At 37.7% G+C, this 16,242-nt stretch overlaps 1 protein-coding gene across 3 annotated transcripts in view; it reads left to right on the top strand.

The window, feature by feature from the left end:
• The window catches only part of EFNA5 (ephrin A5), a 553,489-nt gene that overhangs the window by 485,540 nt on the left and 51,707 nt on the right, over positions 1 to 16,242 (top strand). For 2 of the 3 annotated variants that reach the window (XM_077289986.1, XM_077289975.1), the window contains exons 3-4: positions 12,218 to 12,283; positions 12,690 to 12,770. In XM_077289986.1, the coding sequence (XP_077146101.1) occupies positions 12,218 to 12,283; positions 12,690 to 12,770 (147 nt within the window). The remainder of the gene's footprint in view (positions 1 to 12,217; positions 12,284 to 12,689; positions 12,771 to 16,242) is intronic. The other variant, XM_077289994.1, reaches the window with a different exon arrangement.

The raw sequence follows: 16,242 nt of genomic DNA, 5'->3' as shown, positions 1-16,242 counted from the left end.
GAAAAATTGCTTAAATAACAATCAAATATTGTTAAAAAACACTGAAATACTAGTGATTAACTAAGGAGAAGATCAGGAATTTAGTCAATAAATGAGACTTTATAGACTTTATGTTCCCTATTTACCAATTACAATTTATTGAAGTCTTTTTTGCCTTGTATTCACTGATGTTTTTTACAACAAATTCAAAATGGCGCACGAGATTCCTGAATTTTTTGCAAAAAGGAAAACGCTCTTTAATTTAATATATAACCATTATTTTAGTTCAAAAAAGGAAGTCACACGTTTTGTCTAAAATGTGACAAACTCCACTAAAAACTTTACTCCAGGCAGGAAATTCAGGGAGTAGGTCCCAAAAATGTGACATTTAGAAAAAAAAGTGTGTCTTAGGACAAAAACATCTGGATAAGCAAAGCTGTTGTGGAAGAATAAAAAGGAGAAGAAAAGAAATACAATATAAAAATTGGTGATAATTTTGTAAAGTAAAAAGCGTAAAGCACTAATGCCACTACAAAATTGCAAATTACTGCAGAAATTGAAGAAACAACAGAGATGAATTGGGGCCTCTAAATTAGTTTGCAGGGAATTTCTCTTGGATATTCTGAAAGATAGCTTCAAAGTTGGATCTCTATTTATATAGAGTTGTCCTATTTTTCATTCAAGGGCTCAAACTTGATTTTACGCAAGAAATATATGAATCCAACATTGACTGAAATTAATAATGTATTTATATGCCAACAATACATTCCATTCTGTAGAGCTGTATAGAATTTTCATCAATAATTTGGTTTCTCTGTTTCCATTGGGGTTCCCAATAGGAATTCTACATGTATGTTTTGGGGTGTGGAAGAAAACAGGATAGCCAAATAGTTAAACCCTGCAAATAATCTTCAAACACCATGCTGCCCTTAGTAAGATTAACCCAGCACTGTAACATGACTCTGTGTGTGGGAAATTAACAGGAGAAGAAGACTGGGTTGGAGTATAAGGGCAGAGACAGACTGCCGTATTTCTCATGCGAGAATTGCATCGTAAACCTCGTACTGACTGTCGGCTCTCGTGACCTGAGCTTGACAGCTGCATAGTAATCCATCACGCTGTCTTGCTCAGGTCAGGAGAGGTGCCAGGTCAGTCCGTGCAGTGCGATGCGATTCTCGCACGAGAAATACGGTAGTCTGTCTCTGCTCTAAGTGTTAGACTCTGTTCATACCACACATATGGTGCATATACATTGCATACAATGAGAAAATCTCCAGATACATATGCCAAAGATGTCGTTTGGGTATAATGGCCTCCAAACATACCCAAGATAGTTTTTTTGGCATAAGAATGGGCAGTATATGTCAGCATACTAGAGCAAACACTGCATTGTATAACGTAGTGGACTACTGTGTCTTTTATACAAAGAAATACCAGAAATTGGAGTCAATGGGTGATGTACATAATTGCTTGACATAAAGTTGTGCACCTTTTGCACAAAGTACACACTTAATTCCTGGTTGACTGCCCCAAATGTCTGGGAACAGTTTCTCACCATCTGTAGGATTGCCCGGAGAATAAGGGATACTGGGCCCAAGTGGTTCAGTTCCTACACAATCACATAGGAATGCCAATCACAGAAGACCTTAAGACTTGTCTACTATTTGCTGACCCTGAACAATATCAAAGGGCTGTAGAGAGACTATTCCTGACTGAGGGTCTGTTTATTGCCCGAAAATGTGTGGCCAGACCCTGGATCTCATCAAGAGTTACAACAGTCTCGCTATAGAAATACGCTGTAAACCTCTTCCTCACCCTTAAAAAAACTAAGCTGCCCTGGAAAATTCCCCAGAATTAAGGGTAGATGAATTGATTGATTGAGGAGGACAAATTCTTAAAGGGACTCTTTCACCTCAAATTGGCCGATGGGCGGTGTTTCATCTTCATTTCTCCGCCCCGTCTGTCCCTGATGTCTGCAATATGTTAGTGAAAATTACCAAAAGGACAAACAAAACACAGGGTATATCAACACCTGTGTCCGTAAGGAAACAATTATACCCACGGTCCCGTACAAAAAAACGTTATAACCTATAATAAATTGCACAAATAAGACCTCAAAGTACAATTAATAAACAACTTTATTGAATAAAAGCAAACAGCAAAAAGGACAACAATGATGATGGTAAGTACCAATGGTCAGGCACCATGCACCTGAGGTAATATAAATAATGAATGTTACAAATGCCTCATACAAAGCCCTCCCATCAATCAATAAACTATTACGCCCAGTGGCCTGATAGTGCACAAAGGGAGACAGAGTTAACATATAATGAGGCACAATATTACATCGCATATAACAGTTACCTCAAGTATAGTGGCGCCAGGAACCTCTACGCACGTTTCGGCCGTATAGGCCTTCTTCCGGGGTGCATGGTGCCTGACCATTGGTACTTACCATCATCATTGTTGTCCTTTTTGCTGTTTGCTTTTATTTAATAAAGTTGTTTATTAATTGTACTTTGAGGTCTTATTTGTGCAATTTATTATAGGTTATAATATGTTAGTGAATTAGAGTACTTGTGCTCCATAGTTGGCGCATACGCAATGCAATCTTCGGTCGCACATGCACAGTATGCTTTGCCCAACTGCGGGCAATGCCAAAAAGCATTACTGCACATACGCCTGCGCACTATGTCCCCGCAACACAGCGAAATACTTCCGGGACTTCCGGGACATAGTGCGCTGGTGCATGCATGACTAAGCTGACATAATTAAAGCTTTATTGGGATTAATGATTACAAAATCAAAATTGGAGGGGGCAAAGTTGATGCAAAATTTGCAAATTGTGCTCCAGGACTCTAGTGGAGTCCAAATTGTAATTTGTGACATTTTAAAAGTTTAATTAAAGGATTATACAGCTTTTTACTTTAAAAAGGCACAAAAATGCAAAAAAGCAAAAAATAAAGCATCCAGTTTGATAAAGTTGAGACAAAATTTGCCAAAAGTAAAAAGAAAGACAGGACAAATTGTACTCCAGGACTCTAGTGGAGTCCAAATTTTAAATTGTGACATTTTAAGAGTTTAATTAAAGGATTGTACACTTTTTACATTATAAAGGCACAAAAATACAACAAATCAAGAAATAAAGCATCCAATTTTAACCCATTTTGATGGAGTTGAGATAAAATCTGTTAATGTAAAAAGAAAGACAGGACAAAAAATATTGCTTAGAAAGTTGCAAATGATGAAGTGGACCCTGTGGGTTTCAGATGTAATTTCTATACATGATTTTTTAGATTTAAAGGAAATCTGTCACCAGCTTTTTGTTATTATTATTATTTATTATTATGGCGCCATTTATTCCATGGTGCTTTACATGTGAGGAGGGGTATACATAATAAAAACAAGTACAATAATCTTGAACAATACAAGTCACAGCTGGTACAGGAGGAGAGAGGACCCTGCCCGAGAGGGCTCACAATCTACAAGGTATGGGTGAGGATACAGTAGGTGAGGATAGAGCTGGTCGTGCAGCGGTTTGGTTGATCGGTGGTTACTGCAGGTTTTAGGCTTGTCAGAAGAGGTGGGTCTTCAGGTTCTTTTTGAAGGTTTCGATGGTAGGCGAGAGTCTGATGTGTTGTGGTAGAGAGTTCCAGAGTAGGGGTGATACACGAGATAAATCTTGTATGCGATTGTGGGAAGAGGAGATAAGAGGGGAGTAGAGAAGGAGATCTTGTGAGGATCGGAGGTTGCGTGCAGGAAAGTACCGGGAGACGAGGTCACAGATGTATGGAGGAGACAGATTGTGGATGGTACACCAGAGCATCATCGTGTTGGGACAGAAATTCAGATTTCAGCGATGTATCACTTACTGGGCTCACTGTTTTATCTGCTGCAGCTCTCTGAATGCTGCAATCTGTATAACCCCACCCCCACCACTGATTGGTAGCTTTCTGTGTACACTGTGCATAGTCAGAAATCTGCCAATCAGTGGGATGGGTTTATACACAACTCATGAATATGGAGGAGTACCTGGCAGCAGGTTTTCTAATCTTCTAGTGACAATCACCTGCTGATAAAACAGTGATTTTATCAAAACTACAGCAAGCAGCACAGTAAGTGGTACATCACTGTAATGAAGGTCTATTACTCTATATTATATTACTCTATATTATGCTGATTCTAGATCAAGTGGTAAAAACCCATTGACAGATTTCCCTTAAAGGCAATGGCTGCTTTCTTTCTGAAGCAACACGATGTCTGGAGTGTGGTACTGAGGCTGACATGCATTGAAGTGAATGAGGCTGAGTTGCAAATTCCGCGTACATCCTGTGGACATATGTGGAGCTGTTAGGGGACGTGAGCAGCCATGTTCTTTTCTATTCCTGATCAAACCCTGCTAGTTATTTTGTAATAACAGTACAAAATAAAATAATTGACACCCAAATAATTATTGCGAAGTGCAGGTCAGACAAAAGCCTTGTATTTATCTCAGATAATGGAAAGTCAATGATTAGGAGAAGTAGAAGACAGATGCATTGCTTGCTTTCTTTCAGACATTCCATCATGTTTTATTACTGTTATGTCAGATTATCTATGTACTGTCATGTATTATTAGTGTTCTATCATAACTATTTTTGTTTTTCCTAATATATTACAAAGGGATAATCAGATTTCATTTTGTACCAGTCAAAACCAATAGTGATTTGATTCATTGGGAAATAAATAATTTCATAGAGCGGTGCATCATGCCGCCGCCACTGAACAGCTAATACTTCTCGTGTTTGTTAACAACATGCTGTCATTGTCCAGACTGTATGTTATAAGATTAGTGTATGTAGCAGAAGTTAAGATGTTAGGTATGTTATGACCAATGATACTTATACTGCAGCTGATTTGATATATGGTTTATGATGGTATAGAAAACCTAATGTATTCTCAAAGGGCAACAGCCAACTTAATGCTATTGTTTTATCATATATATGGGTGCATTTGTCTTTAATGTAATACCTAAGGTTTGTTTTTAGACGTCTGTCCTTAATCTATCAGTCATTGATGGCTAGGGTCACATGAGTGTATATTCTCTTATCTGAAAAAATCAGTTGAATTATGCTAATCACATGCTGATCAGAGTTTGATCAGAGTGTCAGCATAGTGTGATCTGATTCTCTTGGATGAGAAGAAAATGTCTCCATCTTCATTTTGTTATTCTGTAGAAATGTCTTGTCATATGAGTGCAGTCTGATGTTTTCCACGGACTCATTGACTTGCACTGCCGATCTGAATATTGGATCAAACTTGAACATGAGCACTGCCCAATAGATTAACATTGGTACAAGTGCTCTCCGATGTTTTGTCAGATCACACTTGGACCGAAAATATGGCCTTGTATATGAGCCCTATGGATGAATGACTATAATGTGGCCATAGTCAGGCAACATATTTCACTGACCATAAATGATTAAGTACATGACATGTCTCCATTTTATCAAAAATGTCCAATTGCCATTTACATAATTTGCTTGGCCACTGGTATGCATTCATGAATTTATTCCCCAGGTTTCAGAATAATTTTTACTCATTTTATGAGAATAGGTAAATCAATTATTTGTACTTTGAATAGCCCTTTTACGGTAACTATTCCATGTTTAAAGAAAGATGCCAGTCCTAGTAACATGTCTATTTTAGTAAATATTTGCCTTATCCACAATTCAATACTTTGGGGCACCTTTTCTTAGAACACAAAGTTGGCCTTGCTCTGTTACTTCTCCCTACGTTACCAGCGGGGGGCGTGTCTCTGCACACTCTCATACCGTCCAATCAGTGCTAACAAAATCAGACTCTGTAAAGACACGCCCCTGTAACAAGGAAAATGGCGGCGCCCAGTTATCAACTTAGTCATCTATTTCTAGAAGGAATAACAGAGAAACAGCAGAAAAGAATGTTCAAGAAAAGGTGCTCCACAATTGTCATTTCATGGGAAATAAAAGTATTTACTAAAACTGACATTTCAGAACTGGTGCCAGGTCCACTTTAAGATGCGAATGATGTTTTTTCAAGAGATATTCAGCAAGAGAATAAAGTATTCATCTAAGCTTGAAAAATGTATTCAGTTTAGTAGTTTACTTGATGTATTGTGTATTGTTTTTTTTATTTATGTGCCGTACCAGTGAGCATAGATAATATCCACTGAGTGAAGTTCCTGGACCTAGTGAGGTGTACAGTCTAACTATTCACACGGTCTATGAAAGGAATAATACATGCCATGTGGACAGCTCCTTCAGAACTCCTTCAAAGAGAACCACATAAGTGCAAGAGGAAGGAAAGAGGCTGCAACTCCCAGTAGAAAAGAAAAAGTGACCTTTTACTCCACTAACAGAGTCTTTCTGGAAGAGCTTGTTATCAGCTAAAATGCCTCACTAGATTGGTGAATAAAAGGTCACAGGCATAGAGTACAGTAAGGTCTCATCTACGGGTGCTGTACAACCTCAGAGTTGTATGAAGTTATAATACCTGGGTTCACAAGGCCAAATATTAGTTCTAACAATATTCCACAAATTACTTTTTAATATTTCGAATAGTGTAGTCGTCTTCATATACAAAAAATAATTAGAATAATTGTAACTTTATTTTACCACTTACAGCCTTTCATATTCAAGGATTCATGGAGTATTTACTTCTGCACATTGCGGCTTTAGTACAAGACATGTTTGCTTTCCTCTTGATTTGCATAGCAAAGAGGAAAGTATAAAAGGATGTAAAACTGAAAGGTCAAAATATTATTACAGCGAAGCTGAATCGTAGGTCTTCTCTGTAGTCTTGGACACAGTATTGCAATATTAATACAATCTTACAATACACTTACAGTTTGATCATTTATTAATATTAACTGTGTTCAGTATGGAAACATTTGCTTTCATTTGTTCAGTACATGTTCATGCATTATACATAGAGATATTAGGCAAATGGTGGATGCAATGAGCTGGTAGATAATGAGCAAAATCACAAATTGACATGTTCTAAAGCCATGGGATATCATTTAAACCTGTCAACAGACGATATTGGCAGAGATGCGGGTGCTGGGAGACACAGTGATGCCCATATTTATTTCATGTTGCATATATGTTCATTATTCACATCAGTCTGTCACAATCATAGTTGGCTGACACATAGAGAGCATGCACTTTGGTCAGATTCATAGCGCACCATCAGTATGTGTTTGGGATATAAACAGCAGTACCCAGGATAGCATGCCAAACTCATGCATATATTTTTCTTGGGATAGGTGGCTATAAAACCAGCACGTTATTTCAAAATTACTACTAACTAAAGCCCTCCTACATCCCAAATGAACAGATATGGCGACCGTCTAATACGTATAGAATCCCCAGACAGATGGATGTTGGGAGAGTCAAGTGTCTAGCATTTCTGATCTCGGATTGTTCTCTTCAAGAGAATGCCAAGAGTGTGCAAAGCAGTCATCAAAGCAAAAGGTGGCTACTTTGAAGAACCTAGAATATAAGACATATTTTCAGTTTTTTCACACTTTTTGTTAAGTATATAATTCCACATGTGGTAATTCATAGTTTTGATGCCTTCAGTGTGAATGTACAATTTTTATAGTCATGAAAATACAGAAAAATCTTTAAATGAGAAGGTGTGTCCAAACTTTTGGTCTGTACTGTATGTCAATTGACAATCAAAGACAATCTGTAGGTTAACAAAAGACTAAAGGATGATACCGTTTTGGGTACAAGGAAAGGAAAAGGAAGGTGCTCACCAGAACAGATTGTGTGCAGGCACAATTCCTATGAACACCTGAAAAAATCAGCTGGTGCTACCTCGTGGCTGTGGGATGATCTCCAAGATAGTTGACCAATTTGGACTATAACATGATATTAGGTTGCTCTGCTGTAATGAAGAATTCTAAGGACCAAGATGAGCTGAACGCTTTTTATTTCCACAATGCATTTCAACGCTGGAAAGTGAAAAAACATTGAACTCACTTTGGTCCTAACGTTTCTAAATTACAGCAATGCATCTTGATATTGTGTTATTGCCCAAATTAGTCAATAGACTATCATAGATTTTCATTATAATTTATGCCATCTTCTTAAATAAATTATAATAAATACAACAGGTCTTGTCACCTCCTGCAAGGCACCATCCATTTTTTTCAAGTAGTACAAGTGGCTTAAAATTGCAAAAAGTCTCACATTTTTGGAGCAAGTATGGCTTGCAGATAAAAATATGCCAATTTACTTCGCAATTGCATCCATAGCTACTCAGAAAATGTCCCCCAATAGAGTGTTCATGGTTGGGCATTCCTAGCTATAACAAACTCAGAAAATCTATTGAGCCCTAAGGGTGATCACGGCCAGAAGCTGGTTGTCATTTCGCTAATTCCTGGAGAATGTTTTTTTTATTTAGGGCCTACACTCTTCCATGAATTCTCCTGATGATACCTTCTGACGGTTCTTAAACTAGAAACTGCTTTAACAATGTATGTGATTTTATAGAGAAAATCTAAGTTATTATCAGACTCTTTCTCTCAACCCAGGAAACAATTGTCAATGGGTAATAAAGAGAAATCTAATGAAAATTGCTTTGAATATTTAACTATAATCTAAAAGAGCTAACTGCTCTTTCACATGCCTAAAATTCTAATTGCATGTATAAAATTCTTGATTATCGGAGTATGTTACAATTAACTCTAGGTAATAGCAAGGATTTTCTTTACCCAGGAAGAAAATTTACTTTTCTGCCTTAACCCTGTATCTAAATACCCTTGTCAAAGAAATGTGGCTTGTTTTTGCCCCCTGACACCTAGCTTTCATAGCAGATGTCCAGCTGCCTCCTAGCTACTCTCCAGCTTGAGCATTTATAGAATTTTGATGGACGAAGGTATGAACCTTACGTACAAAGTTTTATATGATAGAATTATGTGGGACTACAGCATGTTCATCATCATTCATCATGTAGATTATGCTTGTCCCAGTCACTTGTTTTCCTGTAGAGTAAGTTATTTTTTATGTCAAACTGAAGAAAGCTGCTTGTGAAATGAATTGACACACGGGATGTGTTGATTATTATTTTGTGCCAAGTAATTCGTTTGCTCATCTCACTTCTAAAGACACTTCTAGATATAAAGCTGATACATCAGAACACAACGCTACTAGGATCTATGAGGAAACAAAGTGATTGTAATAATCCTATTTAAAACGGCTACTAAACAAATTCCTTATAGACATCCTTTGATATGGTTTGATTATATTACTTCGAGGTAAGAAAATCTCCCAAAATTACAGGGGGAAATTTTATTTGCATAAAATAAATGTTAATCAATGAGGTAGAGAGTATTTTACCAAAATATCAATATTTTATTATACAAACAAGATTTATTTACATGAGAATAGAGTACCACAAACCAAACAGGAAAGGGGAAGTAAAACCAGGTATGTTACAAGTAACAATTTACACCATCAACATTTAATAAACATAAATGTCAAGACCACCATAACAGGTGCCATATATATCCATATCTTATTTTTTATGCAAAGTTGCTGTGTATGGTAAAAAACCAAAAGGATGTATGGCCCTTTAAGAGGAAAGTAAGTAAGAAATAACCTAGGGCGCTTATATATACGTGACTGAATTATCCTGGATATTTCATTAGAGCTGATAGAGAATTAAATATGTAATCCCCAAGTGCCATATAGTATAGCCCTACCAGAGAGATGAATACCAGGTGCTGTACAAAACCTAAATTATGCGACCTAAATCAAAAGGCAGCTTACTTAAATGGAGACCTGGTATCCCCGCCTGCCGCCCCGACGCGCGTTTCACTGTTTCTTCTTCAGGAGGCCTCTGCATGAATGCCTGAGTAGATTTGGAGCGGTGTTTTGGATCATTGTCTTGCTGAAAGATCCATCCCCTGCATAACTTCAACTTTGTCACTGATTATTGTCAAGAATCTGCTGATACTGAGAGGAATCCATGCGTCCCTCAACTTTAACAAGATTCCCGGTGCCGGCATTGGCCACACAGCCCCAAAGCATGATGGAACCTCCACCAAATTTTACTGTGGGTAGCAAGTGTTTTTCTTGGAATGCTGTGTTTTTTTGCCGCCATGCATAACACATTTTTGTATGACCAAACAACTCAATCTTGGATTCATCAGTCCACAGGACCTTCTTCCAAAAAGAAATTGGCTTCTCCAAATGTGCTTTTGCATACCTCAGCCGACTCTGTTTGTGGCGTGCTTGCAGAAACGGCTTCTTTCGCATCACTCTCCCATACAGCTTCTCCTTGTGCAAAGTGCGTTGTATAGTTGACCGATGCACAGTGACACCATCTGCAGCAAGTTGATGCTGCAGCTCTCTGGAGGTGGTCTGAGGATTGTCCTTGACTGATCTCACCATTCTTCTTCTCTGCCTTTCTGATGTTTTTCTTGGCCTGCCACTTCTGGCCTTAACAAGAACTGTACCTGTGTTCTTCCATTTCCTTACTATGTTCCTCACAGTGGAAATTGACAGGTTAAATCTCTTAGACAGCTTTTTGTATCCTTCCCCTGAGCAACTATGTTGAATAATCTTTGTTTTCAGATCATTTGACAGTTGTTTTGAGGAGCCCATGATGCCACTCTTCAGAGGAGATTCAAACAGGAGAACAACTTGCAAGTGGCCACTTTAAGTAGCTTTTCTCATGATTGCATACACCTGGCTATGAAGTTCAAAGCTCAATGATGTTACAAAACCCAAAAAAGTGCTTTAGTAAGTCAGTAAAAAGTAGGTAGGAGTATTTAAAACAAGAAAATGATAAGGGTGCCCATACTTATGCACCTGTCAAATTTTGTTTGAATGCAGATTGCACATTTTCTGTTAGTACAATAAACCTCATTTCAAGGCAGAAATATTATTGTGTCCAACAGTTATTAGATATATGAAACTGAAATAGCTGTTGCAAAAAAAACCAATTTTTATAAAACATTAAGCTTAAGATTAATAGGGGTGCCCAAACTTTTTCATATAACTGTAAATAAAACAGGGGGCTATGCCTTTAAGTCCCACATGATAGTAAAACTTCAAAAGGAAATAAAGTGCAGAGTGCGAAGATACAAATATAAGTGTATCAAAGGTAGTGAGGTAATAGGAGGGCTATACCTTTAAGGTCCGTCTGGTCACTGTAGTGTGCGCACCCCTCCGTATATGTAGTAAAAACTATCTGCTTTGTTGCTGCAAGAATGGCATATCTGAACAAACATAAAGAGTCATGTCAATATGCTAAGAAACGAAGATAAGAAATCCTAAAACTGTATACCTTACACAGAGAGCTATTTTAAAGTAGGTGATGTAATTGTAATTAGGATTACATCATCGGAGCGGAGTTGGCAGTTTTTCATAGGTCACCCTAAGATGATAGAATACTGAATGATCAGTAGACTAAACAGGCTAATAGACTAGCTACTAACAATGCAATAATGATGATGAAATAATAAAGATGCAATTTTCTTTATAAGCCTGAATGAAGGCGTAATAAGCAATTACAACTTCATTTGGACCTTGGAAATTTGAGCCAATCAGCAAATTTAAGGATCATATTTGTGTTCAGCACCACACAATTACTTGGAGGCTGTCCAATACTTTATCATTGATGACCTATCCTTAAGACAGGTCATCAATGTCTGATTGGTCAGGGTCCAACACCCGGGTTCCTGGCCAACCAGTTGTAATTGGTGTCACCTGTGGCAGCTACCGGATGGAAATACTCAATTGTGGAGCTGTTCATCTTTTGATATTGGTCGCCGCATGGTACTACACATCCACCTCCTATTGATTTGAATATGAGGCAGATGTATAGTCCCAAGACTCGACCACTGTTAAAAGATAGCCAGCATTTTCGTACGGCGGCAGACTCTACCGACGTTGATAGCAGCTGATCGGCAGGGGTGCTAGGTGTCGGACCCCACTGATCAGACATTGTTGACCTATCCTATGGATAGGTCATCAATGCTAAAGTAGCGGACGGCCTTTTTAAGTTCAACTGTTTTCATCTATGCACAACTTTGGCTGTAGAGCAGTGTAATTTATCTAGAGGTGACCATGGTCCACTGTGTAAGTGGCTCAATAGGTAAATACACTTCTGTAAATGATACATACAGTGAGAGCAGAGTGAAATCTATTTATTAGAATCTGATCTTAAAATATTACTGAAACACTTTATTCTGTTTGCTCTTCAGCTTCAGCAATCCCAGACAATGGAAGAAGATCCTGCTTAAAACTCAAAGTCTACGTACGGCCACAAAGTAAGTGGGTTTCATCTGCTTTAATGGGTGGCCACAAATGCATGTTATAACGTGAGCTACAAGGAAAAGCCCTCAAGTTTTTATTGTAAAGCCTTGTGTGATACCTCAACATCTGTGATTCCTTTTGCATTATAATTTCTAATCATTCATCACTGAGCATTAATAAATACAGGCCACTTGCTAACTTGTTGTTTCTCAAATGTTGTCTATGTCTAGTTTATACAAAGAAAAGCTAAATTTGGCATTTGAGGAGATGCCCCATAGATCAAAGTAACAGAATAAAAAAAACTGTATTTAAAACAAAAAAAAAGAAAAAACAAACAAAAAGAAAAAGAGATAAACAAAAGTGATGGAGTTTAAACGATCTCACTAACGTATTTGGCTGTTATCTCTATTTTTATTATAGACAGCTGTTTGAAAACTATAGGTGTTCATGACCGTGTTTTCGATGTTAACGACAAAGTAGAAAATTCATTAGAACCAGCAGGTTAGTATGCTTAGAGAATATCTTTTAACCAATTTATCCTTCCCTTTGGTCTTTCTTATTTCCGGCCTTGCATGTCTTGCATGATATCGGTGCTACTGCTGTCATGGTAAACCTCATTTCTTTGAGTGCTATGAAATGCATGAAAGACACGACTGTATTTCCTGAATGTCTTGTTTATGCTGATGTTGGTAAACATGCTATTGTTATGGGCCAACCACAAGCTCCGTCTTTGTATGTCTTTTTGCATGCCGATACATAGAATCCCTCCGTTTTATGTATGTAGATGGCAAGTCTTCTAATCAGTGTTTTGTTGTTCTTATGTGTATAATGAATAGATGACGTGTTGTTGTATTGATCCATAATACCGCATGACTAAATCCACCCCTCTCACACCCCTCTTTGTAATCTCGAAATCTGTACTTGTCTTTGTTTGTGTCAGTGTTCTGTATTGATTATTATGACTAAACAATCTAGCAACATAACACTTTCTGGCTCAAACATATAATTTGGTGGCAGTGCCCACTATTCAGATTATCATTCAGAATCAGCATAGAGACATAATAAAATACATTTTAATGTAAAACTCCATCATTGTTTACTTGTTTATAACCATCAATGTTTCATAGTAGGAAAATTCTGTGTATTTTGTTTGACATGTTTTTTTCCATTAATTTAATACAATTCTTTAGCATAATATACTGTAGAATTCCTTCAGTAAGGTCAATAGGTTGTGATTCTTTAAATTACAGTTGTTTGGGTTTAGTAGCATCAAAGCCAAGCCCAAATAAACACACTTTAGGCTCAGATCTGAATACCTTTCTTTCAGAACGAAGACTAGTATATTAGTGTTTGCCTCTTGAAGAAACCCTATGTTTAATTTCCTATTAAAAGGAATCTATCACCAGGTTTTAGTACCTCATCTGAAAGCGCCAAACTGTAGGACTAGAGACGCTGATTCCAACGATGTATCACTTAGTTTACTAGGTGCGGCAGTTGACACACAATCAAATAGCACAGCTCAGAGAGTGCTCTCACCATGCTCTCTATGTAAATTAACTCGTCAAATATTGTTCGTTTATAGAAAAGCTGGCATGTCATACCATAACATATAAACATAAATTTGGTCTTACATAACCATAGCCGATGAAGAGAACCAGAAGGTGAAATATAAAATCAATTTTTATTTAACATATCAATAAAATCATTCATAGAAAAAACTAATAAAAAAGCAGAGTGCTCAAAAGGGGGAAGTGTTTACCATAAATAATATATAAAGTATGGAGGTATGGCTATACTCAAAATGTAAGGAATAACAAATACCCTTTACTTAACCAAATCAAAATCATAATGCCTTCTCATATACAGTTGTGATCAAAAGTTTACATACCCCGGCAGAATTTTTGCTTTCTTGGCCTTTTTTCAGAGAATATGAATGATAACACCAAAACTTTTTCTCCATTCATGGTTAGTGGCTGGGTGAAGCCATTTATTGTCAAACTACTGTGTTTTCTCTTTTTACATCATAATGACAACCCAAAACATCCAAATGACCCTGATAAAAAGTTCACATACCCCATTTCTTACTACCGTGTATTGCCCCCTCTAACATCAATGACCTCTTTAAGTCTTTTGTGGTAGTTGTGGATGAGGTTCTTTATTTTCTCAGATAGTAAAGCTGCCCACTCTTCTTGGCAAAAAGCCACCAGTTCCTGTAAATTCCTGGGCTGTCTAGCATGAACTGCACGCTTGAGATTTCCCCAGAGTGGCTCAATGATATTGAGGTCAGGAGACTGAGATGGCCACTCCAGAACCTTCACTTTGTTCTGCTGTATTCAATGACAGGCCGACTTGGCCTTGTGTTTTGGATCTTTGTCATGTGGGAACGTCCAAGTACATCCCATGCGCAGCTTCCAGGCTGATAAGTGCGAATTTGCCACCAGTATTTGCTGATAACGTTCTGCATTCATCTTTCCTTTAACCTTGACCAAGTTTCCTGTACCTTTGTAGCTCGCGCATCCCCAAAACATCAGCGATCCACCTCCGTGCTTTACAGTAGGAATGGTGTTCCTTTCATCATAGGCCTTGTTCACCTCTCATCAAATGTAACGTTTATGGTTGTGGCGAAAAAGTATAATTTTGGTCTCATCACTCCAAATTACCTTGTTCCAGAAGTCTTGAGGCTTGTCTCTGTACTGTTTTGCGGATTGTAGGCAAGATACTTTGTGGCATTTGCGCAGTAATGGCTTTCTTCTGGCGACTCGACCATGCAGCCCATTTTTCTTCAAGTGCCTCCTTATTGTTCATCTTGAAACAGCCACACCGTTAGTTTTCAGAGAGTCCTGTATTTCAGGTGATGTTATTTGTGGGTTTTTCTTTACGTACCGAAAAATTTTCCTGACAGTTGTGGATGACATTTTTGTTGTTCTATTTGACCGTGGTTTTGTTTTTACAGAGCCCCTGATTTTCCATTTGTTAATCACAGTTTGAATGCTGCTGACTGCCATTATCAATTCCTTGAATATCTTTTTGTATCCTTTTCCTGTTATATACAGTTCAACTACCTTTTCCCGTAGATCCTTTGACAATTCTTTTGCTTTCCCCATGACTAACAATCCAGAAACATCAGTGGCTGGATGAAAGATGCAAGAGTCTGTCTGGATCCCAGAAACTCACTCTGCTTGTAATCAGTGTCTGTGCATAAAAGCTAACAGGTCACAGGTGAGGATGTTACCTTTCATAGCCATTCAAACCCATTTGTGTCAACTTCTGTGCATGTTATCAGGCCAAAATCAACAGGGTATGTGAACTTTTGATCAGAGTCATTTGGATGTTTTGGGTTATCATTATGATTTAAAAAGATAAAACACAGTAGTTTGACAATAAATGGCTTCACCCAACCACTAACCATGAGTGGAGAAAAAGTTTTGGTGTTATCATTCATATTCTCTGAAAAAAGGCCAAGAAAGCAAAAAATTCTGCCGGGTATGTAAAAATTTGAGCACAGCTGTATTAGTATGGATCAAGAGTAATAATGCCTTAATTTGTTATAGAAAGTGTCTATGCTGAGGAAAACGCTCTGTATATAATCCAATAATATAATTATCTAAGCTGTAAAGTATAAGAGGGCACAATTAAAACAAGAAACCAGAGCAATTATAAGAACCACATAGGTGAGGAGCATATAAATATACAAGGATGGTATATACCTTAGTCAGGGACAGGAGCACAGGTACAGATGGCTGGCACCTCAAGGGGTGAGGGGGAAGTGCCAGCCATCTGTTCCGGTATTTCCTCTTAGTCAAAAGAAATTAGAGACCAATAGGGACTCAAGAAAAGCAGGAACTAGAGTGCTTGTAGATCAGTGGAGGAAAATATTGCTTTGTTTTTTACTTTTTTTTTTGCAAAACTGATTGGACAACCTGTTTACAACACATATGGCTGACCTAAGATTAGCAGACATCGATTGATTTCA

This window comes from Ranitomeya variabilis, chromosome 1 (genome assembly GCF_051348905.1).
Source record: "Ranitomeya variabilis isolate aRanVar5 chromosome 1, aRanVar5.hap1, whole genome shotgun sequence".
Taxonomy (NCBI): domain Eukaryota; kingdom Metazoa; phylum Chordata; class Amphibia; order Anura; family Dendrobatidae; genus Ranitomeya; species Ranitomeya variabilis.
Note: the sequence above shows the minus strand (reverse complement) of the source record. Positions and strands in the feature narration are given on the sequence as shown.